Genomic DNA, 26,104 nt, shown 5'->3' on the forward strand with positions numbered 1-26,104 from the left:
AAATGAATTATTACATTTGGTTCTCACAAAGGTGAATTGAAAATAATGACAATGGTCAGATCCTAAGGTGCAAAGTACAGCTACTCTCATGTCAGCTGTATAGTTCTCAGCTACTTGAGAATTAGATCTAGTGGACAAGAAATAGAAGCTTCAACTCTGAAACAAAAGAGACAGCTTTAGCACAATCAGAACTTTGGAAAGGTGCATTCTCTTCATTTTCTAAGTAAGCAGGAGCATCTTTCACACAGAATTTCACATAATTATCTGTACCACCCAGAATCCAGGGTCTGCTTGTGAAATGGAAAATAATTCAGCAGCTTGATACAGTGGTAGAACTAGAACTAGACAACTATCAGCCCACATATTAACTCTTCGTCAGTGGAAAGATTACTTTTCCAGTTGCCCAAAAGAGTCCCTTCCAAATTGATTAAACTCAAATATGAATTACCACAATTTTTACCAGAAGTTATTGCTATTAGAGAATATCAATCATTGCTAGTCTCCTCATAGGATCAAAGACATAGTTCTATATTGTTCCAAGAAAGAATTTAGTTAGAAATAAGAAAGAGTTTTCCTTTGAAGGTGATTGTGCTGAAATAGCATACACACATACACACACAAGAAATATTGTAGAATCCTCATTTCTAAAGAGCTTTAAAAATGAATCTCTTAGATGTATCAGCCATTTATGTGCCTGAAGGCAGGGAGCCATACAAAATCATTTCTTGAGTTCCATCACAGCTTCATGAAATACATGAAATACATGCAAATTGGGGCTTTCATTTGCATTAACAGCCATCACTTGGCAAGCATTCAGAGGAAAGAGTAGGCCCCTGTATGTTATTTGTGCTCTACTGAATTAAATTATTCCTTTTCATTTTATTAAAAACAGAGATATTATAAGAAGCAATATGAAGCAACCAAAGCTCACTGGAAGTGGATTGCTGACAGACCTGACTTCATACAAGCTGCCAAGTCAACCTTGCAACAAAGTGATGTAAGAAACATGAAAACATGGCCATGTACAAGTGCATGAAGCATGAAATAAAAGGAAAACCCACATCAACATCCAGCATATTTCTAGTTTATTATAATAGTCAACCATCCCTCCCCCTTCTGATCAGTAAGGGGAGAGGCAGGGTGAATGAACAGATGCTGTGATCCAATCTTGGGGGTGGTGTATATGCCCATAAAATCAACTCTGCTCAGAGAAACTGAGGTTTAGGAAACCCTAAGTGGGGAGGGAGAGTGGGAGCAGATACGCTGATAAGAAATTTATCAAGTTTGATATGTGTAGCATGATTAGGGTCATTGAAGTCTTTCTTGCTCACTTTTTAAATGTCAATTCATCTTTACTCTTGTGAAGATGAATTCCAAGTGTTTAGCCAAACCTGGTTCCAATTCTTTGTGTGACTTGTTACAAATTCCCATTGCTTCCTATAGTGATGACTGTCTTGATCTCTTTCTCATTTTACTCTTCCTTGCGCTTTCTTCTGAGATAGTTTGAATACAAGCTGGACCGAGAGTTCCTAAAGGGTTGTAAACTCTCTGTCACTGATGACAAAGACATGGTTCTGGCCCTGAGGAACTCCCTAATAGAAAGTGATGTAAGTATCTTCTCCTTCAGTGAAAGTCTTAACCAGGTTCCTACCCTGTTTCCCATTGATGGGTGCACAGGACCCTGGAGTGTTAGTCCTTGAAGCTTGCTCTCCTTGGCCCTTGGAGTCATACCCAGGAATGAAAGGTACAAAATGGGTTGAATATGAAGAGAAAAAGCCTTCTCATCAGAATCAGCCAAAAGTAGGATCAACTGCTTGGGATATAGTGGGCTCCTGCTTTTCTAAAGTTTTTGAGCAAAAGCTACAAAATCCCTCATTGGGGATAATGATGAAAAGGATTGCTTTCAGATAGCTACAAGTTGGACAAGATAGCCTTGGAAGTCCCTTCCAACTCTTGAGTATTTGTATTTTTGTGATAGACACATGTAAGATGCATTCTTGCTATTGTTGCAACTAGGTTTCCTTTATGTTTGTATTAGAGTTTTAAATTTCAAATCCAAAAGAATCAAAAGTTAAAGGTGCTTCCCAGGTACATTATATAAAGTAAGCAAATATCATATCTCTCTTTAGGAAAGTTCACAGAATATATCTGATTCAACCAAAAATTTAGTCTCCCTGTGATATGGGATTTTTGGGAAATTTGAAAACAGGCTTTCCAAGGTACACTAATGAGCTTAAGAATTGTCTTTTTTTATGTAGTTAAAATACAAAGAGAAGCATAACAAAGAAAGAGGAACTTGCCAGGCTGTGCCTGATACGCCTCAGATCCTTCTTGCCAAGACTGTCAGTAACCTGGTATCAGAGGTAATTAATTTCCAGATTTCATTTATATTTATCCAGGATCTTTGCTCACATCCCAGACCTCTTCACCAACTATTTTTGTGTGTTCTTAGAACAAATACAAGGACTATGTGAAAAAGCACCTCGCACAAGGCTCCTACACAACTCTCCCCAAAACTCGTGATACAGTTCATGTCAAGGAAGTGACCAAGAATGTCAGTGATGTAAGTAACCAGTCATCACAAAAGTGGTAGTCTGAATTCCACTTCACTGTTAACATGCAAAGTGCCTAACCCCAAATCCCTTTGTGGGTGATTGAGACTCTTGGAACAATAGAGAAAGCCTCTGAAACTTCTTTGAGTTTTGTGCAATATACCATTTGTTTTTTAAAACCTCATTACTGCTACCAATTTAACTATCTAGCATGTGAAACCAGAATTTCAGTTTAAAAAAAGAAATCACATTTATTGGCATCACTTAGAGGAAAATAGGATCAATATTTGATTTTGTGTTAGGTAGGTTCAAGAAACCTAGATTTAGTTAAAGGCTGTACAAAAAATAAGGCAAGTTCCCTCTCAACTCTCAACAGAGAATGAATGAATGACTACCAAGGCAAGATTGTATATATTATCCGGTTTGGTCACTGTATCATGGGGTTTTACTTGGTTGTTTTTCTATTATAGGTTTAGTTTGGAGGGGGAAGAGGGGGTGTTTCCAGAAATGACTGCATTGCTTTGGTTTTAATCAAAAGTCATCAATAACTTTAATTTTTCAAAAGTGAGACAACTGTGGGTTCTGTCAAAGGATAGATTTCTGGCAGGATAGAGACTAGTATTAACCAGACAGGTCTGCTCCTGGTAACTATTTCTGGTACATTTCCCTAAGGATTATTAGGTGATGTTATAGAGAACTGGAAATTATCAGGGAAAATACCAAAACAATGGTAAGGGACTTTCTGTCCTTGTGGCTAGACTATAGCTAGTTATGTAAAATTTATCACTGAATGATATCAGGAATTTTAAGTCAAAATTCCCATTCCCAACTGCTTAAGGAGAATTTACCTGACAAAATTCTGATCCTGCTAATGCTTTGTTCTCCATTTAGACAAATTATAAAAAGAAATTTGTTAAGGAGAGAGGAAAGTCCAACTACTCCATCATGCTTGAGCCACCCGAAGTGAAACATGCTATGGAAGTGGCAAAGAACCAAAGCAACGTAAGTGTCTCTTTCCCAGACAGCATTGCTCTGTCAGGATCTGAGTTAGTGAAATATCTTTCTTCCATATCTTTGTAAAAGTGGCCTCCTATATCTGGAATGCACTTTCCCCTCAGTTCCCTTTGAAACATCTCTAGCTTTCTGCAAAGTATAATATAGTTATCAACTCATGGATCCTTCTTGAGGAAACCTTCTAGAAATTACTTAATATTATTCCGCATTTAACTTGTTTATGGGTCAGTTTTATTACTCCTGTAAAATGAAAAAACAAAACAAAACAAAACAAAACCTTGATACTTGGGATTGTTTTTGTCTTTTTTTTTTTTTTTGTCTTTGTATGTATTTCATGTACCTCATATGATGGTGTCTGACACACAATAGATGCTGAATGAATGCTTGCTGAATTTAATTCAAACTGTTAAAATAACATTATGGAATTTATGCTTGATTTGTTTCCTGGACTTTTTCTCCTTTAAATATTTAATTACCTGACTATCTCACCTTCCTCACTTATAAAATTACATTTAATTTCTTTCCATCAACAAGTTTCTATTTTTTCTTCCTCTTAGCCCCACTGCGAAAGTAAGAAAAGAAAAACAAAATATTTGTAACAAATATGCTTAGCAAAGCAGAATAAATTGTTTTAGTGACCATATCCCCAAAATGTCTCATTCTGCATCTCTAAGACAAAATTTAAAATTTTTGAGACTATGTTTTAACTGAAATTTGCTTAGAATCCACAAGATACGGTGTTTCCCTTGAGCAAATGAATTTTTCTTTCCTTCTTTGATTAAGATTGCTTACAAAAAAGATGCAAAGGAGAACCTACATTATACCACTGTCGCTGATCGGCCTGATATCAAGAAGGCGACTCATGCTGCCAAGCTAGCCAGTGAGGTGAGTTTGCAATGGTCTCTGGTGCCCACTGTCAGTAAATTATTCAAGACATTTTCAATTACTCATTTTGGCTTTGCTTGTTCTAGGTGGAATATAGAGCTAAGCATCGGAAGGAAGGCAGTCATGGATTAAGCATGCTTGGTCGCCCAGATATCGAAATGGCCAAGAAAGCTTCCATGCTGAGCAGTCAGGTAATGGTGGCAGTCAGAAGGAAATAATGTGATCAATGAAAAGACTGTCTGGATCGAGGTTCTTTGATAATCTATAGATTCCTGTGTGTTCCTACAATTCTTTAAAACAAAAGAAAAGCAAGCAGCTTTCTAAATGGCATTTCAGGCCATCTTTATAGACTCATCTAAAAGCCTATGTTTTTCTTTTGTTACTGCCTGCATTTATAAGTCCTGTTCATCAGTATATGAACCTATAGCAATTATCATCTGTGGAAGAGTATAGATAACATGCATTCCATTAAGTACCACTTTTGCAAATTAGTAGGAGTTAATTTTTTTTTAATTTATGACAATAGTGGATTTTGTCAGATTTTTGGCTTTTTAGAATTAACCAAAACAAGCTGGTTGTCTCTTGTAACTAGTATTTGTTCAAGAAAAAAGTGAAAATAGGCACAAACCTATTGCTCTATTCTGTGGTTAAAGAACTAAACATCTTCCCCATGTCCTAATTCCCCAATTTAAAGCTGAAATTGCAAGAAAGCCTTTTTCTTTTTAACATAGTGGTAAGAGAACATAATATAGGATTGAAATAATATTAGAGTACCACTGTTTCTACATAGCCTGGGAGAGAAACCCAGTCCCCTGAAGAAAACCATATTCCAAGAAGTTGTTTCTTAACTGCATTGAAGTAACTCTGATGAGAATTACACAGATGACCTGATTTGCCCGGGTTACACAATGGGCAAGACCCAGAGATCTCTCTCACAATTTTTTGCACATTTCACAGGAGTCAAAATGTAGAGTCTTAATTTTAGAAATTTGGTCATCTGGCTCATGTGTCTGAAATTTCTTTTACTCAGCAGCCTCATCACATACATCTTGGTCAGGATTTTGCATCATTTTCTTTTTTTTTTCTTTATTCATTTCAATATAAGATAGATGTAGGACCATTTGGAGTGCCTTTGGGCATTATTTATACTGGCAGTACTAATTCAAAGGTGGAATTCTAATTTTTTAAGTAGTAAATTAATGATAATATCAAGCAATATCTTAGACACTGGATTTGAAACATATTTAGGATAGCATAATTAGGGATATTATAAATAGGTTATAGTGATTTATTTTTAATTTATGTCATTATCATTTAAAATTTCTCTATTTAAAGTTTGTGTACTATATAAATATATAAACATATATTAATTATTATTATTATCAGGAAGCAACAGTTCAAATGCTATTAAGTTTTCATGAGATTTCTTTTTTTATTAATGCCATTTCACAAGGTAAGAACTAGCATGGAGTTGTGGCCAAAGATCTGGACTTGGAGTCAAGGGGACCTGGGTTTACCCACCAAAATCGTCATTTCCTATAGAACACATCAGGACTTGCACGGAAAATGGGCGGGGGCCATTCTTTATCCAAGCATGTATATTAATAGAGTATAGCCCAATTACTATTTAGCCTCACAGTACTTAGGACCTCAGTGCATCAACTCAAACCTCAGCCCATTACAAAGAATCTCTGTGCAAGAGAATGAAATCTCTTTTATGAATGGAATGCTTGCTAATTGTGCATCAGTCCATCTTTTAGCTTACTAACAACAAAGTACATATATATATACCTACCTATTATTTGACTGACTTTAAAAAAAAAACATTTTGTTTTTCATCTTTTATTACATGAAGAGACTATGAGAATTTATTTGCAGAGCTGTACCTGAAATAAATAAATCATTTGTAGCAAGAAAAAAAATAGCTTTTTCCTGCAATTATTGAACTATCTAAGTTCTTAAAGGCTCTCTTTCAGTTACTCTTATTATACATAGAAAATGTCTCATCTTTTTAAAAAATTTCATCTTTAAAATATTCATATTCTTATATGTATTCCAAAGTATAATTTACATATATATATTAAATATTTCTTTTCCTACTCTTTCTGTCAAAATATTTTGAAGGCATTAGCTATATCTTCTTCCCTAAGAACGCTATATAAAATTCACCTTACTTAGGATCTTTCTAAACTTTTTGACAATTTCCTAGTTTTCTCTAATAGACAAAATTATGGTAACTTTTCCTTTTGTAGTCAGAATCTCTATATTGCTCTGAATGAAATCAAATTCTTTTCACTTTCTTTCCAGTACTAGGTAAAGGTTATATTTGACACCAATGGATAAGTGAACTTTAAACAAATCTTACCTCATTTGATCTTATTTTCAATTGCCTACACAACCTAAATTTTTGTCTTTTATCATTTCATCATTCTTCAGTTTTGAGACTGATTGATATACTAAAATAAATGGTATTTGTCTTTTTACATTAGGTAAAATACCGAGAAAACTTTGACAAAGAAAAGGGCAAGACACCAAAATACAACTTGAAAGACAGCCAGCTCTACAAGACCATGAAAGATGCCAACAACCTTGCAAGTGAGGTAAGTCCCCTGGATACCACTAACTCCAGGATGATGGGTTCTGCTGTGATTGATATCTTTCTTCTGAAGTAGCTTCAATTTTTTTTTTCTGATTTTCAGGTTAAGTACAAGGCTGACTTAAAGAAGCTTCACAAACCTGTGACTGACATGAAGGAATCTCTGATTATGAACCACGTGCTGAATACAAGCCAACTTGCCAGTTCTGTAAGCTCAATCACTAACTCACAAACCAGTTTGGCTCATTATTTATTAATAATTTCTCATTTTTGACTGACTTTTAACTATATGTGCTGCTTTTCTCATTAGCAGGACATCACTTGGTAGAGATTTCTTCCTCTTTGATCTAATGTATTTTTTCCCTGCATAATTGGTAATATTAATCCATCCATTCTCTATAGAAAAACACTCCAACATTTGCAAATATGCTACTTCTTTAAGATATTTAACTTTAAAAAAATTAACAGATGTCTTCTCATTCTAAAAACAAATTTTTAGAATTTCTTTTCTTTCCTTTTTGCTGTTGACTTTTAAAAGCTGCTGTTTTTTCTCCAAGTCATATTTCTCAACAGTTTTTATATTATTGATGATTTTCTTTGACTTTTGCTGTTTCTTTGAGACATACCTAACTTTTGCTAAAATAGTAATATGTTCAAAAATACTAATTTCCATCTTGTTAAGACTACAAACATAAAAAAAACATTAAAATAATTTTCTTATCCATCACTCATTTGGGATGTGTGTTTGGGGGGTCTTTTGGGCATATTTAATTTGGATTTGACATGCAATTGGGCAAAGATCTGACCTTAAAAGAGGAAGTATAATTAATGAGGAATTTTTTTACTGAGATGCTTCTTTCCACCTTCCCTTCAGTACCAGTACAAGAAGAAATATGAGAAGAGTAAGGGTCACTACCATGTAATTCCTGATAACCTAGAACAACTGCACCTAAAAGAAGCAACAGAACTACAGAGCCAAGTAAGTTGAAAAAGACCATCATCCTATTCCAGAGGCAGTTGGGTGGCTCAATGGATAGAGCATTACCCTGGGGTCAGGATCATCTGAGTTCAAATCCAGCCTTAGACCTTTACTGACTGTGTAACCATGAATGAGTCATTTAGCCTCTATCTGTCCCAGTTTCTTCAACTATAAAATGAGAATAATGGCACTTTTATCGCATAGTCATTGTGAGGATCAAATGAGATAATAATTAGTAGTTGCTAATAAATATGTAAACTTGACAGATTCATCTCATTATAACTTCATCTTAGCTGCAGTTTTTTTCATCCAAATAGAGATCTCTCCCCTCTTGTTATGTCTGTATGAACTGTTTATAGTAGAAAGCAGAGAGCTGTGGATTCCAAAATGAGGTTCTTTTGTCACTGACTTAAGTCTTTGGAAAGGTCTCCTCCTTGTTTAGGTTTAAATTGCTTTACATTTAAGAAATTTCATATTTAAAAAAAATCTATAAAACTTCATAGGAGAGATATTTGCATCTGAGTGTTCCTGATGCTGTATTATCAGATTCAAAATATGACCACATAGCATCTAAGAGAGTTTAATTAATAGAAACAGCCGTAAGACAATCTCACTTCTAATGGATAATGAGTCCAACTTCTGAATCATAGAAGAGTTTCAGTTTTCTATTGACATGAGACTATGAATTTAAATAAGGAGATCAGTCTGCTTAAATTCTGTCCTCGCTTTTTCTATCTTTAGAATGGTGAATAATATTATCAGCCCTTTCTACTTCACAAAGATATTGAAAGAATAAAGGAAATACCATATATGAAAAACTTTGACATCTGTAGAAGAGAAGTGTGACATAAATTATATTTCCTGGGAAGTCTTTGAGATATAGGGTTTATGGTTGAAGTCTAACAAAGCATAAAAATCCACCAAAGAAGCCTGTTACAAGATGAAGTTTTATTGTTGTTTTAGTAGTTGTCACAACTCACAAAAACCTTCACTAAAATATACAAGGGTTGCATTTGATGTCAACTGAGTGTGCCTTCAAGTACAAAATGCCAGAACTTTTTGACATACTGAGAAAGTATTATCATTACTAAACAATTGATGTGCAAAATAGCCTTCATTTCAACTTCAATATAGCTAAGTTTTATAAAAGAGCCCACTTACAATTCATAGCAAAAAGTATAATAATAAATTTTAGATCCTTAATGTATTCCTCAGGATTTACCTCATTCACACTATCAAAAATGATCATAAGATCCAACTATATCTTATCAATGAGAAACTTTTTCTTGAGTTTCCTTGCATCCCAGTGCAGCTGACTATTCCAGCTTCTTCCTTAAATGAATAGACATAGGGAACATGCAATTATTATCTTCTATTGTACGTTTTGAATAGAGAGGAACACTCATCTTCCTGAATTCAAATCTGATATCAAACACTTATTAGTTCTGTGTGCCTCTGAGCAGGTCACTTATCCCTATTTACCTTAGTTTCCTCATCTATAAAATAAACTGGAGAAGGAATGGCAAACTCCTCCAGTATTTTTGCCAAGAAAACCCCAATGGGGTCACAAAGAGTTGGACACAACTGAACAACAAAAACTTATTATGTCAATTCAGTGAGATGAATCAAAATCCTAAGGCCAAACTTGTAATATTGTTTATAATGCATTTAAAAAGGGAAGCCTATGTTAGTCTGGCATGAGCTAGCTTGTCTCTAGTTTTTGGAGAAGATATATATAATTTTATATGTAGTCAAGTTGGTTCTTTGGTGATCTACATGTTGGATCCATGAATCTACAAGTTGATGATCATTTCAGAGAGGCTTCCCTAGAAATCATATATCATCAACTGTTATTTTTTTCTTTCTTTCTTTCTTAATGCCTTTTAGTTAAAATTGAGTCCATCCCTAAAAAGAGAGTATCAAGATAAAGAAACATTGTCACAGTCTGAATGTTTGCCACATACCAACTCAATGAAAAAGCCAGGAAGTGTTCATATTTTTTAAGTCCATAATAAAGAATAATTGTGATGAAGCAAAGAGAATGCTAATGAAAGTATCTTATGGCTATTATTATTTGGGATTTTAATGACAAAAGTAAAGGAAAAGGAAATTAATCCCCCCAGGCAAGATTAGTCTTACAAACCTAATCCTTAGGGTTGTAGTTATTTACTTATTTTTAAAGAAGATAGACTCTCCAATAATGCAATTAATATCCCTGACTTGATTGGCCTAATGGAAAGCTTTATAACTGAACCCTCTAATACTAGGTGAAATATAAAGAAAAGTATGAAAAGGAACGAGGAAAGCCCATGTTGGACTTTGAAACCCCAACATACATCACTGCAAAGGAATCTCAACAGATGCAGAGTGGGGTAAGGAAATCAGTGAAAATGTGCACATATAGATAATCAAAATTGTTTGTTGTCTAGTATGGTTGAGATATTCTTGTCAAGTAAATCACTAATTGTCAACTCTGAAATTCTATTATCCTATAATTTAAAATATTCTGATTAATAAATAGTTGCTGCACATAATATATGAGGACATTTTCCAAAAAAAAAAAAAAAATACAATTATAATTAGCACTAAATACAATTTAATTGTTTTGACTAAATCAGAAGATCCCCTGGGAGGGATCTATATCGATAAAGACTGTTCCTTTGAAATCTCATATCCATAAAAGCTTCCATAAAGGAAATCAATAGATGCTTATTGAACTTTCCATTTTAAGAAGAAAACAGTAAATTACAAAAATAGATTTATATTGCTAGAATTTTTCTCCTACTTAGAAAAAGATAGATAACATCTGTCTTGTAAATATTAAGGTATTCTATATATGTCCTCTATTGCTATTCTTTATTCATGTGAAGCAATAGGTATTTGACATTGGACATACAGGCATTAAGTCTTGGAATTCTGTCATTTACAGCTGGGGGCGGGGGGTGGGGGGTGGAGATGAGGGGTGGGGTTGGTAGGGGGTGAGGGAGAGGGGAGGCTGGGGAGTGGGAATACAGGGAAATCTAATTTGCTAATCTTCCACAGGGTAAATGAATTGTAATCTTGTTTTGAAATCTGCAAAGTCCAGTTTTATTGACACATCCCTATAACCCTATAAATCATTTTTAAAACTGTTACATTTTCATAAGTATAACCAAAAATGCTTTTAATGAAACTCTAGAAGCCTAAAAAAAAATAGTTCTAATTGACAAAATTCAATCCCAATTGAATCCAAAGTAGATATCAAAAAAATAGCAAAAGACTTCATTTCCATTCAAAGTTTTCTCAACCATCGAATGAGGGGTTAAGACTAGAATTTTATTATGACCTTGTTGAATGAGATTTTAGAGCCATCATTAGAAGTAGTTAGATAATCAGCTTTGAATTCAAGAAAACCCAAGTTCTGCTTGTGATATATCATGATTTGATATCCATGGCCAAGTCACTTAATATCTCAGTGTCCCCTAGCAATTCTCAAAGGTTGTAGAGATCTGCAAGAGTAAATGGTGCATTTATATGAAACCTTAAGGTTTGTAAAGCATGCCATAAATATTAACTAATTTTATCCTAACTAGGAGGGAAATTCCAGCAATGTAAATCCATTTTTGTAATTTTGAGTTTTCCTCTTAAAATACAAAGCTCAATAAGCACCTATTAATTTCTTTTGTTGAGGCTTTCATGGATGTGAGATTTCAAAGAAATAAGCAATTCTCTAAGGTTGTAAAGCTTAAATCTGTATCAGTGGAGAGAGGTTCATTACCAAGATTTCCCCTCTCTGATGAAATCACTGAATGGACTCACCATTGAAGTTTTTTGTTTTTGTTTTAAATCAAGTGATGAGGGTATAACTTTTCTTATTAAATATGTCCTAAGGGAAAAAATGTTAAAATGAATATTTTATTATTAATTTAAATCATTTTTTAGGGCTATTTGCATTTTAAGCCATTTCTTATTGTAGAATAAAAGGCATTACCTACACATAGTGTATATAGAAAAAGTAAAAAACAAAACAAAACCCACAGAATAAAAGAAATATTTTGAGGTGTGAGTGGAGTTCTTTCAAAACCCTAGAAATCATATATTGTAAGTGACAGCTGAAACTTCCTATTAGACTAGCCTTTATCAAAATCTTATATATTTGTATGAACTAGATAATTGGTAACTTTCATTTCAAAAAAAGATTTCAAAACCTTTTCTCCTGGTTAACCTTTTCCCAGTAAAAAGAAATGTCCAGTGATCAGAAATGTTGTCAAGTCTATATTTGTTACAAGACATTTGGTCTTTTTTTCCTTCTAATGTGATAGTTGAAGGAGAGGGATAGGGTAGACCTCAAAAAATAAAGAGGGAAAAAGAAGAAATTGAAAAGAAAGAGGATCATTTAATCATTTTTAATTTATGAAAAAAGAGGAAGGCCAAAAAGAATCATAAACAGGATAGTTTTGAAAGTTATATGTTGGTTTATTATATAGTTAAAAAGAAAAGCAATCTGTACATAATGACTGGTGATTTTACGCATTATCCTCTTCTTTTGTTCTAGTATGTATGTAGAAATTCTCATTTTAACTGATATTTCTAAGTTCAGAATTTTAAAAAAGAAATTCTTTTCAGAAATTGTTTAACAATTAAAAATAGCTTAACAGAATTGTTAAGTCTTTAATCAATGTATTGAAAGAAAAAAAATGTTACTTTTTCTTAATGATTTTTCTTCCCATAGTTAAGGGGGGGGTGGAGAATCAACATAAAGACTTGGGTTTTTTGTTTTGGATTTTTTGTTTTTGACTTTTTTTTTTCTACTCATATTAGAAAGAATATAGAAAGGACTATGAAGAGTCCATTAAAGGCAGAAACCTTACTGGCCTGGAAGTTACACCAGCATTATTACATGTCAAATATGCCACCAAAATAGCAAGCGAGGTAGCAACTACTTGGTTTTTTCTTCCTCTATTGATTCAAATAATTCCATAATTCACTAATGACACTCATCAATGTGTTCCTTTTACCACTTAACTCTTGATGTTCCTAGCTATAACTTCTTGTGTTTGTTTCTTCTACCTAATCAATTATCCAAGTTAATTCCTCTAATTGTTTAATTGCCTATCCCCTAAATGTATATAACTTTTCAGACTCTTCTTTCTTTCCTTTTTGTTTTTAACACCACCTGATGGTTTTCCCCATGTTCAGATCTTCATGAAACTCTACTAAATTTATCTGCTTTAAAACTTGAACTTTTTTTTCTTGGTTTCTCAGTTAAGAGAAATATCCCTGGCTTTCTTGGCAGTTTTGTTGGTTTTATTTTTGTGATATAGAAAGAGTACAGGAAAGATCTAGAGGAAAGCATCCGAGGAAAGGGTCTCACCGAAATGGATGACACACCTGATATGCTACGGGCAAAGAATGCAACTCAGATCCTCAATGAGGTAGCCCCCAAAGCCTCCTAAGATCTAACAAATCTCATCTGATTTTCCTTTAAAACACAATACATTTTGCTTTATGTAGAATGTGCTTTCATATTTGGCTTGAAATTAACGCTTTTTAGAAGAGTCCAACAAAATGGTCAAAGTTTTACTAAAAAATTTCTCCATTTCTCTTGTACATTGATATTGCTGCAGTCTGACCAGTTTCTTCATCTACAAAAAAAGAGATTATAGTATTTGCACTATCCTCACAGACTTGTGAGAATAAAATGTTATCATGGATCTAGAAGATTTTATAAATCTTGAATTATGTTATATAAATGTTAGTTTTTTATATGTTGTAACATAAGATGCTACAATAGATAGTGGGTATGATTTCTAAGTCAATATAGATTGTGAAAAGAAAAATATATACTCATAGTCACTGAATCGCATTGTTATCTGGCATAGACTCGGGAAATCAGTTGATTTTTCTAAAATCTATTATTTTCTTCTACAGAAAGAATACAAGAGAGACTTAGAGCTAGAAGTCAAAGGACGAGGTCTGACCACCATGGCAAATGAAACTCCGGACTTTATGAGGGCTAAGAATGCAACAGATATTGCTAGCCAGGTGAGTAGAAAGGCCAAGGTTCCTGGTTCCTCTTGCCTCCAATTTGTCAAAATGCACACATTATAAACATATTTGTTGTGAAAAGGGATTTAGACCAGAGGTCAGAAAATTTAGGTTCTTAATACTAGCTCTGACATTAACAAGATAGTTTTCTCATCTGAAAAAGGAGAGGATTGGCTTTAACTGATTTCTAAGATCCCTTTCAGGTGTAAGAGTTCTCATTCTAAAAAATGTTTTCGTTCTTGCTTCTCTTCCAAGAAATCCATGGGTAGGAAAATGAATGTTATTTTATTGGTTATCTGGCATGAATAATTTCTTTATTAATGAATATTTGTTGGACTAATAGAAAGATTATCAAGAACTTCCTTTCCTTTTTCCACCTCTCATTTCTGACTCTTACATACAATGAGTACCTTCATTATAAAGGACAGATAGCCTAGGATGGTCCTACTAGACTCTGAACTGACTTTTTCCTTAGGGCTAATCTACACTAAACTCAGTCAGCACCCAAAGAACTTGCTTAGCATCCCTTTGTGGTCTTCTGTCTCCTTTGTCGCAAAGTACTCTGATTTCCCTAGTGTAGCCCATTCCACATTAATTTGTTCTTTTCTTTTCACTCTTCAGAGACTTATTTATATAAGTTGTACTATCACATTTATTGTCTTATACCACCTGTCGTTGTCATCTCTTGTGCATAGATCCTCTCTTCCCAACCATATCATAAAATTCTCAAAGGCAGCAATGTCTTTTACTTCCTTTGATTTCTCCACAGCTCAGTGCTTTAAGCAGAATAGAAATAAATATGGAATTATGAATGAATAAATCTTTTGATGAATAAATTTTATCATTTTCTAAGTAAATCAAGAAAATCTATTTTCAAGACCTTGGAAGCACATGCTTACAAGTTTTCTTTCTTTTTCAGATTAAATATAAGCAATTGGCAGAAATGGAAAAAGCCAATTTCACTTCTGTTGTTGATACTCCAGAGATCATTCATGCTCAGCAAGTCAAGAACCTTTCAAGCCAGGTAAGGACATTGGAAAAAAGTTATAATGTAATACCATACAGATCAGATAGGAAAATAAAACAAAATAAAAAGATCTTCCTGATTCACTTCCATCAATTCCAAAAAATATATGTTTTATACATAGGTTTTGTAACACAAGAAAAAGAAAGGAATATAATGTAATGTAAGTTTAGTTGAGCTTTAGAATTCCTTTTGTCAGAATGGATTAAATCATTGGGAAAGCATTTTAAATCATAATATATGTGTCAACTCTTTTTGTTGTTATCAATAACAACAATAATAATTGTTAAAACCTACAAAACTAGTTAAAGGAAATGGAATTCTCAGAAAAATAAAAGTTGCTTTAAAAAAAAAAAACAACAACAGTGTAAAAACCAGTTCTTAAAAGAGGAGCAGTTAGCTTTCTAATAACATTTTTTTTTTTTTTTTTTTTTTTTGCTGAGGCAATTGGAGTTACGTGACTTGCCCAAAATCACACAGCTAGGAAGTGTTAAGTGTCTGAGGCCAGATTTGAACTCAGGTTCTCCTGACTTCAGGGCTGGTGTGTTTTTAGCCAAATACCTCCCAACCCCTAAGGAAGATGTAATTTATTTATTTTTTCACCTAAGGTCTAAGAGTCTTAACAGAAGCCTAGTCTGAGTTTCCTTGCTGATGGGACCTTTCTATGATTATCTTTGAAGGAGCTAAATTCTTAAAAAAAAAAAAAAAAAAAAAAAACTTTAGTAGTGTTATTTTCTGTATCTCTTTCACTTCCCACTAAACTACTCCTGTCACTTCCATCTATCTCTCCAAGTAGAAACCCTCTCTTGTATTAAATACACAGAAAGAAACAAAATGTATCAATGCAGTGTCATGTTGGAAAATGTACATATTATTTTTAGTCCAGTTCCTTTGTATTAAGAGATTGAGGGTATATTTCATCATCAGTCAGCTAGACAAAATGGTAGAGTGTTGGAGCTGGAATCAGAAAGACCTGAATTCAAATCCCACTTCAGACTTTACAGGATGTGCAGGCAAGTCATTTAATCTCTCTTAGACTCAGTTTTCTCCTCAATAAAAGGGGGATAATAATGCCATCTACTTCACAAGATTGAAGGATCAAAAGAGATAACAAACCTTAAAGTGTAAATGCTAGCTATTGTTCTTGTCATATTTTTGAAATCACTGTTGTTCACAACTCAGAGTTCTGAGGTTGTGAAAAGTTTTTTTTCTATATATCATTGTTGTTATGATGTAAATTATTCTTCTGGTTTTGTTTCACTCTCCATAAGTTTGTATAAGACTTTCCATGTTTCTTGGAATCTAAACCCCTTTCCTTTGGCACAGTATTTTCCCATTATATTCTTATATCACAATTTGTTTATCCATTCCACAGTAGATAGCTTATTTCTCTCTCTCTCTCTCTCTCTCTCTCTCTCTCTCTCTCTCTCTCTCTCTCTCTCTCTCTCTCTCTCTCTGTCTCTCTCCCTCTCTGTGTTTGTGTCTTTCTCTCTTTTCCTCTCTTTCTCTTTTCCTCTCTTTCTGTCTCTCTCTCTCTCACACACACACAAAATTCTTTACTACAACAAAAGGTGCTGCTACAAAATTCTTATACATGAGAATCAGAAATCCATCTTTGGCCTCCTTGAGATATATATCAAATAGTAACTCTCATAAACAACTTTAAACTTAAACTGTAATATAACACAACATAATTTTATTAGTATAAATTCTTTGTTACTGTTTTATTAATATATTTTATTGTGATATAATAATCACTTCTTTAAACTATCTATCACCCACTCACCCCTTAAAAATCCATCCCTTTTTGCCTTAAAAAGAAAATATTCAAACAACACCAGTATAACAACCATTAGGACTGATAACACATGCAACTTTCCATTTTTATAGTATAACTTATAAAACATATATAGGGGTATTGTTTTCTCCAAAGAAAGAAAATAAATTCTTAGTAGTGATCCTCCTTCCTTATAACCATCACAGAAATTTGGTGGAGCTAAATTAGGACCAGAAAGATATCAAACTAAACAATTCCTTTCTCTATCACTTGGTGGTCTCCTTGCCTTCTCCCCATCTTGTTACTATGTGTAATAGTTTAGCAATTAAATACATCATTTTTGTATGTATTTTAATATTAATGTAAATTAATACATATTTAATATGTATTAAATACATATTTCACATACAGCTACTAGATTTAGAGGTACTCAAATGTTGTGGACCCAAATGGATCAATGGACCACTGTGGATCCCTCTTTGTGGCCAGTCTTCCAGTGAATAAAAACTAAGACTATACAAAGACTCACTCCTTTGGATAGCTCTCATCCTTAGCTCTATACAGAAGAATAAAAACAGCAATATGTATACTGCCTAATCTTAACAATTTTATGAAGACATATGCTCTGCTTGTTGTGAGAGTCTGAGTTTGAAGACCCACCTACTTCTATAAATAATAAGGAAAAAAGAGACCCAAGATCCAAGAGTAGAGCAATGGAGTCAACCAGAATCTGAATCCTGGCTCTGACATTTAACTACCTGTGTGATTTTTTAGGCTAATCATTTACTTCTCTGGGCCTCAGTTTCATCATCTGTAAAATAAGGGTGTTGGATTAGAGGAACTCTATGATCCCTTCTAACTCTAAAGTATATGATCCCATGAACCCTCCATGTCAACCATCTTAAGATTCTGTGCTCTAAGCACCAACATTATATCACATAGCTCTGTTGCTCACTCTCTTATCCTCTTTGAATGTGTTTCCAGAAAAAGTACAAAGAAGATGCAGAAAGATGCATGTCCTACTATGAGACAGTGCTGGAGACTCCAGAGATCCAGAGAGTCCGGGAGAACCAGAAGAACTTCAGTCTTGTATGTGTTTAATTTATTCAAAGTCATTTTTAGTTTGATTCTATTTCCTGTCTTTGAAATGGAAGGGAAGGCCACTATGGGGGTGGAGGAACAAAAGGGAGGAGTCATATTGGGTAGTGATAGGGACACAAAAAAGGAAGAAAAGCACATCTACAAAACTTTAGAAAATTACACTGAAGAAAATTCCCTTACAGAAGGGAACATATAAAGCAAGAAAATTTTCTTACTATCCTACTTAATAATGCACATTTTTAAAGTCCACATATATTCTTAAAAAACTGTAAATAGTATACTCATAGTTTCATATGTAATTCTCTTTTCTGTTCTTTGTTTACTGAAATGTTTATGTTTGTTAATGTTAAGCTCAAATTTTAAGTGAAAATTGTTTTACTTAGAATGTTTCACCAGGGACAAAGTCAACACAAAGTAACCAACAGCCTAAGGTAACAAGAGAAATGATAAAATGCAGCTCTAGTCAAAATCATAGCAGTTCTTTACATCAGTTAGTTAATGGCTCACTTATGTTGGAATTTCTAACCTGTTACATACAAGCCCAAAGAAGCATTTAATCACTACACTAAGTTCATAATTATAAAAAATAATTTATTTTTTAAAGTATGGTACCAACACCATATTTAAGGTTAGGGCCCAAATGGGCATCTTAGAATTACTCTCCTGCTGCTGGGAATCAGTCCAATGACCAATTTTCTCTTCTTATTCCTTCCCTGGAAAATGAAGACTCATGTTTAGGATCATTTTCTAGATTGGGGATTATCACAAATGCCAAAAATAAAGGTCAAGTGGAAATTTGAAATGTTCCCTTCTCTTATGATTTATATTTCTTCAAATATAAATGTTCACCATCCTGTGTCAATGATGATCTGTCTTTGTCAAGCAAGTCTAAGATTTAGCTCCAAGCAACAATTGGTTTTGTGTTGAGTCTTTGTGTTTCTCTTCCCTTCAGTCTTCAACATTAAACCAAAATCTGACAATAAATTTGCTCCTAGAAATTCTCATGAAAGAACTTTTTTATTTTGTGTTAAGATCAGTGTTTCTCAGACATTTTCCAGGTACATAGGATTTCGCTAAGATTTGGTTTGTTTGTTACACTTTGGAAAAGTCCCAGATCCAGACCTATATAAGGATACTCAAATAATAACTAGGTGTTTATTTACTCTTTTTTATAGCTTCAATACCAGAGTGATCATAAAAACGCTAAAGGAAAAATTACAGTTGTACAAGACACGCCAGAAATACTGCGTGTTAAAGAAAATCAAAAGAATTTCAGCTCGGTATACTTATTTTGTTTTCCATTTCAATGCTAACCTAAGTAATTCCAACCTATTTTTTAGGAAAGCTCATCTGTAGTGATGCTAACTTCCTAATGTTTCAAAAATTAACCATTACTACTGTAGCTGATACCAGTAATCGCTAGTAGGATAACCAACTCTCTTACTTAAGCAAGTTCCATCAAAGAACATCTGAAGTCATTAAGTGAGAAATGCTAACCAAATAATTTTTCTTCTTTTAAATCCCAAAGCAGTAACCCTGTGATCTCTGTTTTGTTTTGTGGTCAATCAGTTGAAATATTCTTTGATGTTGTGTATTGTTAATGTCCTTGGCCTCCAAAAGTCCCTTTTAAAGGACATGTTGCATCTGTCCTAGATTCATTTGCGTCTCTCAGAGTGGATTTTATGTTCCATGTGGGGAATGAAGTTCAGTATTGTTCAGACCTGTACTAACCAGGTAGCATAGTCTGGGGAAGAAATTGCCTTAAAAGCTTTTAAGGTTGACTAGAGTGAATGCCTTTCCTGGATACTCCTCCCCACTCCAGTAATGGTTAAGCTACCCTTCCCCAAATTACTTTATATTCATTTTGAATGTGTTCCCAACTGTAAGTATTCTCTTCCTCATTAGAAATCCTGCTCTTATGAGCACAAAGTAGCTTGTATTCTTTTGTTATCTCTACCCCTTAGCACAGTGCTATGCAAATAGCAACCATGTAATAAATGTTTTTTCATTCCTCCATTCATTCAACAGAATGTAGAATTCTTGAGGGTAGGGGTAATTTCATTTTTGTCTTTATCCTCAGAGCTTAGCATGACTCCTCCCATGTAGTAAATGCTTGGCAATTTTTTGAGTGACTGAGAAATAACAAAATTCACTACCAGTGTAGATATTCTAATAATGTTGCTCTGTGCTGAGACTGAACAGGTCAAAGAAAATTCTCTAGCCTTCATAGAAACCTTTTTTATCCTAATCATTCTCCAGGACAAGGTGAGATTCCATTTCTTTTGTGGTAATGCTGTTCTTATTCTGAACAACTAGGTTTTATATAAAGAAGACATCTCTCCTGGAACAGCTATTGGACAGACTCCTGAGATGATGAGAGTCAAACAGACACAGGATCACATTAGCTCGGTAAAGATTGTGGATTTTAAACTCTCACCTCTTTTTAATTTTTTATACCAATATCTCCATTAACAGCACTCATAAATGATGCAAACTGAAACAACACAGTTGGAAAAGAAATAATATGAGAATTTGTTGGGCTGGGGCCTCTCCAATGGGTCTAGATATGTACTACTACTTCCCCAAGGAGAGACATTGATCTCTGAAGGACTTGCACTTTCAGATGAACATTGACACCCTTCACCAGGCAATCAAAACCAATGAGGGATTTTGTCATTTTAAAGGACACTCTGCCATTCCAAGATCTAACTCCTATAATCTATGACTCATAATATGAGATTTGTATAATAGTTACCACTAGTCACTGACCCAATTGGCAGAATTCATATTCACAATGTAATTAAACTCTTGCTTGTTTGCTTAAAGCAAAGTTTTTTATAAATGTTTAAGATTGTAAAAGTTTTTAGAAAAAAGATAATTCTGGCAATGAGTTACCAAAAAGTTGAATGGACATCTTAAAGAAGGCACATAATGGGTTTCCTCTCTTTAAGCAGAGTCTAGGCAGACATTATTACTGATGTTATAGTGAGGATTTGCGAAGAGATGCTGGATAATATTCTGTGAGCTCAAAAGAAAGTTGAAGGATTTTCTTTACTGCATATCTTTTTTTTTTTTTAAAGAGGAATGCATGTTTAATGTGAATAATTTAGATATAATCCTGTGATTAGATAGGTAGATGGATTCAGTCATCTCTGAAAGTTCCTTTTAAGCTCAGTGAATCTGTATTTATTACATCACAAAAAAAGGAGTTAGAAGTGGGTGGTAGATGCTATATGATCTTTAAGATTCCTACCAGCTTAAAGATCCTATAAATTTAGAAGTGTCAAGCTTGAATTAATTGGATTAAATAAACTTCTGTAATCTTTGCCAGAAACCAGTCTTGGATAGAATACATGCAACTGATATGTATTGTCATTTATTTCCTATTTGTGTTACTACAGGTGAAATACAAGGAAAGTATTGGACAAGGAACTCCAATTCCTGACCTTCCTGAAGTGAAACGTGTCAAGGAGACGCAAAAGCACATAAGCTCGGTAGTGGCTTATACTTTCTATACTTGTTTATATAATTGCCTCTTTTTATCACCAGGCAGTCTATATCCTTCATCACTAAAGATTACCTTCCTTAGGGGTACAAGTACACCTTAAGTTGGAAGTCAGTCAGACAAAAAACCATTATCTAGAGTTAGTAAAGGAGGAAATGCTAGCCCTAGAGCCAGAATAACCCTTTATCTCAATCCTGGCTTTGACACACGCAAGGTGTATAACTTTTGTTAAGTCACTTAAGCTTTCTGAGTTTCACTTTCCTGGGAAACATGGGAAATATAATGGGAAGAAAATGGGAATAATATTACCTAACTCATAAAGTTATGAAAATGAGTTTTGTGAGTTATGATGATGATTTTATTATGTTATCCAGTGGCTACACAAGGAAGTCTCTAATATTTAATGGAAGTCGTGCTTTTGGTTCTAGCATCTAGGCTATTATCACACATATTGATTCCATTTTTTTAAGTTGACTATCCCATGTATGTGTGACCTCAAGCAAGGAAGTTTATTTCTCTAGGACTTAGTTTCCTCATCTGGACAATGAAAGCATTAGAGTCAATAAGTATCTAAAACCCCTTCCAAGTTTAATATTCTTTAATCTAATAACCCCAATTTGTATAATACTTTGTCATTAAAAAGTCCTTCAGAATAAGTATATGATATTGGATATATAATTGCTACTATCCCCATTTTAAAGGTGAGGAAACTAATAGTCAGAAAAGTGAAATGAGTTACTCAATTGCAAATAAAATATGTAGTATACAATAGGGATTAAAATCCTAGTGTTCCAATCTTAAATTCAGTACCATTTTCACTGTGCCACTTTGTCTCTGGACATTTTTTAAAAAATTCAATAGTATTTTATTTTTCAATTACATCTAAAGATAGTTTTCAACATTCATTTTTGTGAAATTTTGAGTTCCAACTTTTTTCTCCCTTCCTCAAGACAGAAAGCAATCTGATATAGATTATATACTGGAAATTTTGGGGCCAACGTACCAGAGTTTTTCTCTGTCTTTATCTCCAGCATGGGTGAAAAAAAAGTGAACATTTAAGTACCTGATAGTTCTAGAATAAACATATTGAATTCTTTAGGTTCTCAAAGGGTTAATGATTATAGCTAGAGGAAAACAGATCTGGGTTAATAAAATAGCAGAACAATGGAGAATTCACAAATTTACAGGCCCCCAAAATTTTTAAAAAATCAATTCTCCTCACCCCCTTCACTGGAATATGAATAGAGTAAGCTTGATCTTTGACAGTTTTTCTCCACAGAGGTTCATAATTTCCCTTGCTCCCAGATTATAGACTAAGTTTATAGTAGACAATCTATTAGTATTAAGAACTCCAAAAAGTCAATTTCATTATTGTTCACCCTATTTAGATTGCATAGTGAAAAAAGTAAATTTAAGCCATGTTAAATATTGCTTAAATAAAATAAGTTTCCTTTTTTTTTTTTAATGGAAAATTTTGGTTGTGGTGGTAGCTGGCAGTGACCTATAAGTGACAATATACACAATGAATTGATTTCCTTCTCCATGGGTGAAGTTTTTCACTGAATATTGACAATAGCCAATGAATATATGGTTTTTTTTCTCTGAGATGGTAAAATTAAGGTTCATTGTTGAGAGAAAAATAATTTTAATGAATAATTTTTATCCAGTCTAAACATATTTGAATGATAGAATGTTTTTGCAAATTAATTTCCTTCCTAAATATCCATACTGCCTTAATGATTTTTAAGGGCTAATGATCTTACCATCATCTTGGGTGTCCTCCTTATATTCTACAGGTTATGTACAAAGAGAACTTGGGTACAGGCATCCCAACTACTATCACTCCAGAGATGGAGAGAGTCAAACGCAATCAAGAGAACTTTAGCTCGGTATTTGTAAACACAAAAAATTCAAACCCTCTTAAAAATTTACCATCATAACTCATCCTAAAAAAAAAAAAAAAGTAACAGCTTAACCATGATGCTTTGTGTGTATCACCGTCTGACCCAAATCGCGTATATGAGATCTTGTGATTCATTTCCCCCACCTGAGCCTTAACCCTGTGGTGACTGACAAGTGTGAAAAATCTTAGTTAAATTAACATGGAATTCCTCACGATTGCTTACATCAAGTAACTCATTTGTCTCACAACATTTATAATCCAAACAATAATTACCACTATAGAATTTATCTTCATAATGTGTGGAATAAAATGCAAAAAAGCTATACACTCTTACTAAATCCAATCAACTAAAACAAAAACAAAATCCTTTTTCCTTCCCACTCCTATTTTCCTCACATCCTGAATTATTGTGCCTGTGTTGAGTGGGTTTATTTGCGTGCTGTCTTATATCTCACAGGTGTTGTACAAAGAAAATTTGGGGACTGGAACCCCAACACCTATTACTCCAGAGATGGAGAGAGTCAAACGCAATCAAGAGAACGTTAGCTCGGTATTTCTTAGGGGGGTAAAAAGTTCCCTTAATATCATACTAAAAATAATCTTAACCCTTGAAAAGTATCTTCTCCCTATAAAACAACTAGACACAAAAACATGGAGGAAATTTTACCAATTAATACTTTGGTTTTCAACCCAAATCTACTTTAATATATATACATTATCCAGTTCTGATGTGAAATTTTAACCATGACTACCCTATCATATATATCTATATATGTGTATTTATCAGTGCCCTAAAAACAACATATTCTGTAATCTTTTCTGTTTTCTTATAAATAACAGTAGATGTTTCTAACATGGTGTTTACTTGTGTTGTGTAAGTCTAAAAATCTAATATTTCTGTTAGGAAAGAAAAATTAGAATTTTACTTGTATTCTTTGTCACTTTGTCAGATGCTTTCCTTGTGTTTCACAGGTCCTTTTGGGATAATATGATTCCCAATCATTATTCAGAACACTTCATTCAGAAATGTATATCTACAGGTTTTAGTCATTTATATAGAATGGCTACCACAACCATGTATTACAAGATACTTTCTTTGGAACACTTTGAGGTCTACCAAAAATGTGGCTAATATTTCTTGATTTTTCCCCCTCTTCCCCCATTTTCTCTATTCTTAACCAGGAAATAGATTGTAATTTATGTCTTAAAATGTTCCCTCCCAGCCAATCTTAGTGTTATCTAGTGCTCCTGGCACATAATTATGTAACAAATATTGATGTCTGCCTGCCTATTTCATAATATTGTTTCTACCTCTTAGTAATTTGTCATCTGTTTTCTAAACAATTAAAGGCAAACAAGCATAGTGGAAAGAACACTTGACTAGAAGCCAGAAGGCCTTGATTCAAGTTTAATTTTGCCACTTATTATTTATGTGATCTTGTGCAAGTCATTTTATTTGTTTTTCATCATTTGAAAATAAGGAGATGGACTAGATGATCTTTAAGCCCTTTCTAGCTCTCACATTTTTGATTCTAAACTCAGAATCTATCAAGTCTATTAAGAGCAGCTGACTAAAGCACAAGTCAAGCCCTTAGCTTAGTAGCTATACAAACTGTCTCTGCAAATATATACCAGAAACTGCTGTATGCAGGGTTAAAAGTATTAATAAGAGAAACTTTAAAATAACCCAGTTGAGGACTTTTGTTTTATCTGTTTGAATGACCGCAAATTTCCCTTGAATGATAGTCCTTGAAGACAAGCCTGCTCTGAGCCTGCACATGGCGCTGTGCTGACATGATTGTTGATGCTTTTTTGTGCCATACAGGTGTTGTACAAAGAGAACCTGGGCAAGGGAACCCCCTTACCGGTCACTCCTGAGATGGAGAGAGTCAAACACAATCAAGAAAACTTTAGCTCGGTATTTGGGAGCACAAAAGTTCCCTTAACCATATTAAAATCCTTTTTTTTTTTAATCCTTTTAACATTGAAAAATGAAAACTTCCCATTCCTTGTCCTTTCATGTAATCAACTTAACCAAAAAAAAAAAAAAAAAAGAAAAAGAAAAGAAAAAAATACTCCTTTCACCATCTGAACCCTCTGATTTTCAAGATCTTTTACTCACTTTTTGTTCTCACCACTTTGTAATTTCTATAATCCTTCCTTAGACCTCTTAATTGTCTCCTTTCCTTCCCTCTCTACTGTTTGCCTCTGGAAATTTTAAAGTAAAGGTATTTTTTATTTCTAAAAATAATACTTTAATATTTCTTTTATGTTTCTAGATTATAACTGGTAAGAAAATCAATATGTGAAAACAATTAACTTGTTCTTGTACAGGAATGTCAGTAAATCTTGACCTTGATCATAATCATGGTCAATGTTGACTGACCACAGAATACTAACCAGAGTCTCTGGAGCACAAAGTTGCATTATCATTTTCTTTAAAAGTATTTAATGTTTAAGATAAAGCATTCTGCTTTGCTAATCATCCTGTTCTATAAGCCTTTTACAGAAAGAATCCAGTTTCTTTTCACTTGTCCAAAAAAGAAGATTAAATTGTGGTATTTTATTTATTGTTTTCTTTATCATCATTAAAAAAAAAAATCCAATGAAAATTGGTTATAGGAATTCCTATAACTATTGCTCCAGAGACAGAATCAAAAATTGATGAGAAAAATATTAGTGGATCTTTTATTGGAGGGTGGGTGAAGTGGGAATAGGGATGGTTAATGAATAAAATTTCT

The 26,104-nt window shown here is 33.6% G+C and overlaps 1 protein-coding gene across 6 annotated transcripts in view; it reads left to right on the forward strand.

The window, feature by feature from the left end:
* Positions 1-26,104, forward strand: part of NEB (nebulin) — a 206,663-nt gene that overhangs the window by 166,988 nt on the left and 13,571 nt on the right. For 2 of the 6 annotated variants that reach the window (XM_031960684.1, XM_031960686.1), the window contains exons 131-150: positions 893-997; positions 1,503-1,607; positions 2,259-2,363; positions 2,453-2,563; positions 3,444-3,554; positions 4,350-4,451; positions 4,538-4,642; positions 6,941-7,051; positions 7,151-7,255; positions 7,922-8,026; positions 10,294-10,398; positions 12,827-12,937; positions 13,330-13,440; positions 13,937-14,050; positions 14,973-15,077; positions 17,839-17,943; positions 19,131-19,235; positions 20,272-20,364; positions 21,357-21,449; positions 23,257-23,349. In XM_031960684.1, coding sequence (XP_031816544.1) covers positions 893-997; positions 1,503-1,607; positions 2,259-2,363; positions 2,453-2,563; positions 3,444-3,554; positions 4,350-4,451; positions 4,538-4,642; positions 6,941-7,051; positions 7,151-7,255; positions 7,922-8,026; positions 10,294-10,398; positions 12,827-12,937; positions 13,330-13,440; positions 13,937-14,050; positions 14,973-15,077; positions 17,839-17,943; positions 19,131-19,235; positions 20,272-20,364; positions 21,357-21,449; positions 23,257-23,349 — 2,100 coding nt within the window. Of the gene's footprint in view, positions 1-892; positions 998-1,502; positions 1,608-2,258; positions 2,364-2,452; positions 2,564-3,443; positions 3,555-4,349; positions 4,452-4,537; positions 4,643-6,940; positions 7,052-7,150; positions 7,256-7,921; positions 8,027-10,293; positions 10,399-12,826; positions 12,938-13,329; positions 13,441-13,936; positions 14,051-14,972; positions 15,078-17,838; positions 17,944-19,130; positions 19,236-20,271; positions 20,365-21,356; positions 21,450-23,256; positions 23,350-23,820; positions 24,224-25,188; positions 25,282-26,104 lie in introns of those variants that run through there. The other 4 variants (XM_031960690.1, XM_031960689.1, XM_031960687.1 and 1 more) reach the window with 4 other exon arrangements.

The sequence above is a fragment of the Sarcophilus harrisii genome, chromosome 3 (genome assembly GCF_902635505.1).
Source record: "Sarcophilus harrisii chromosome 3, mSarHar1.11, whole genome shotgun sequence".
NCBI lineage: Eukaryota > Metazoa > Chordata > Mammalia > Dasyuromorphia > Dasyuridae > Sarcophilus > Sarcophilus harrisii.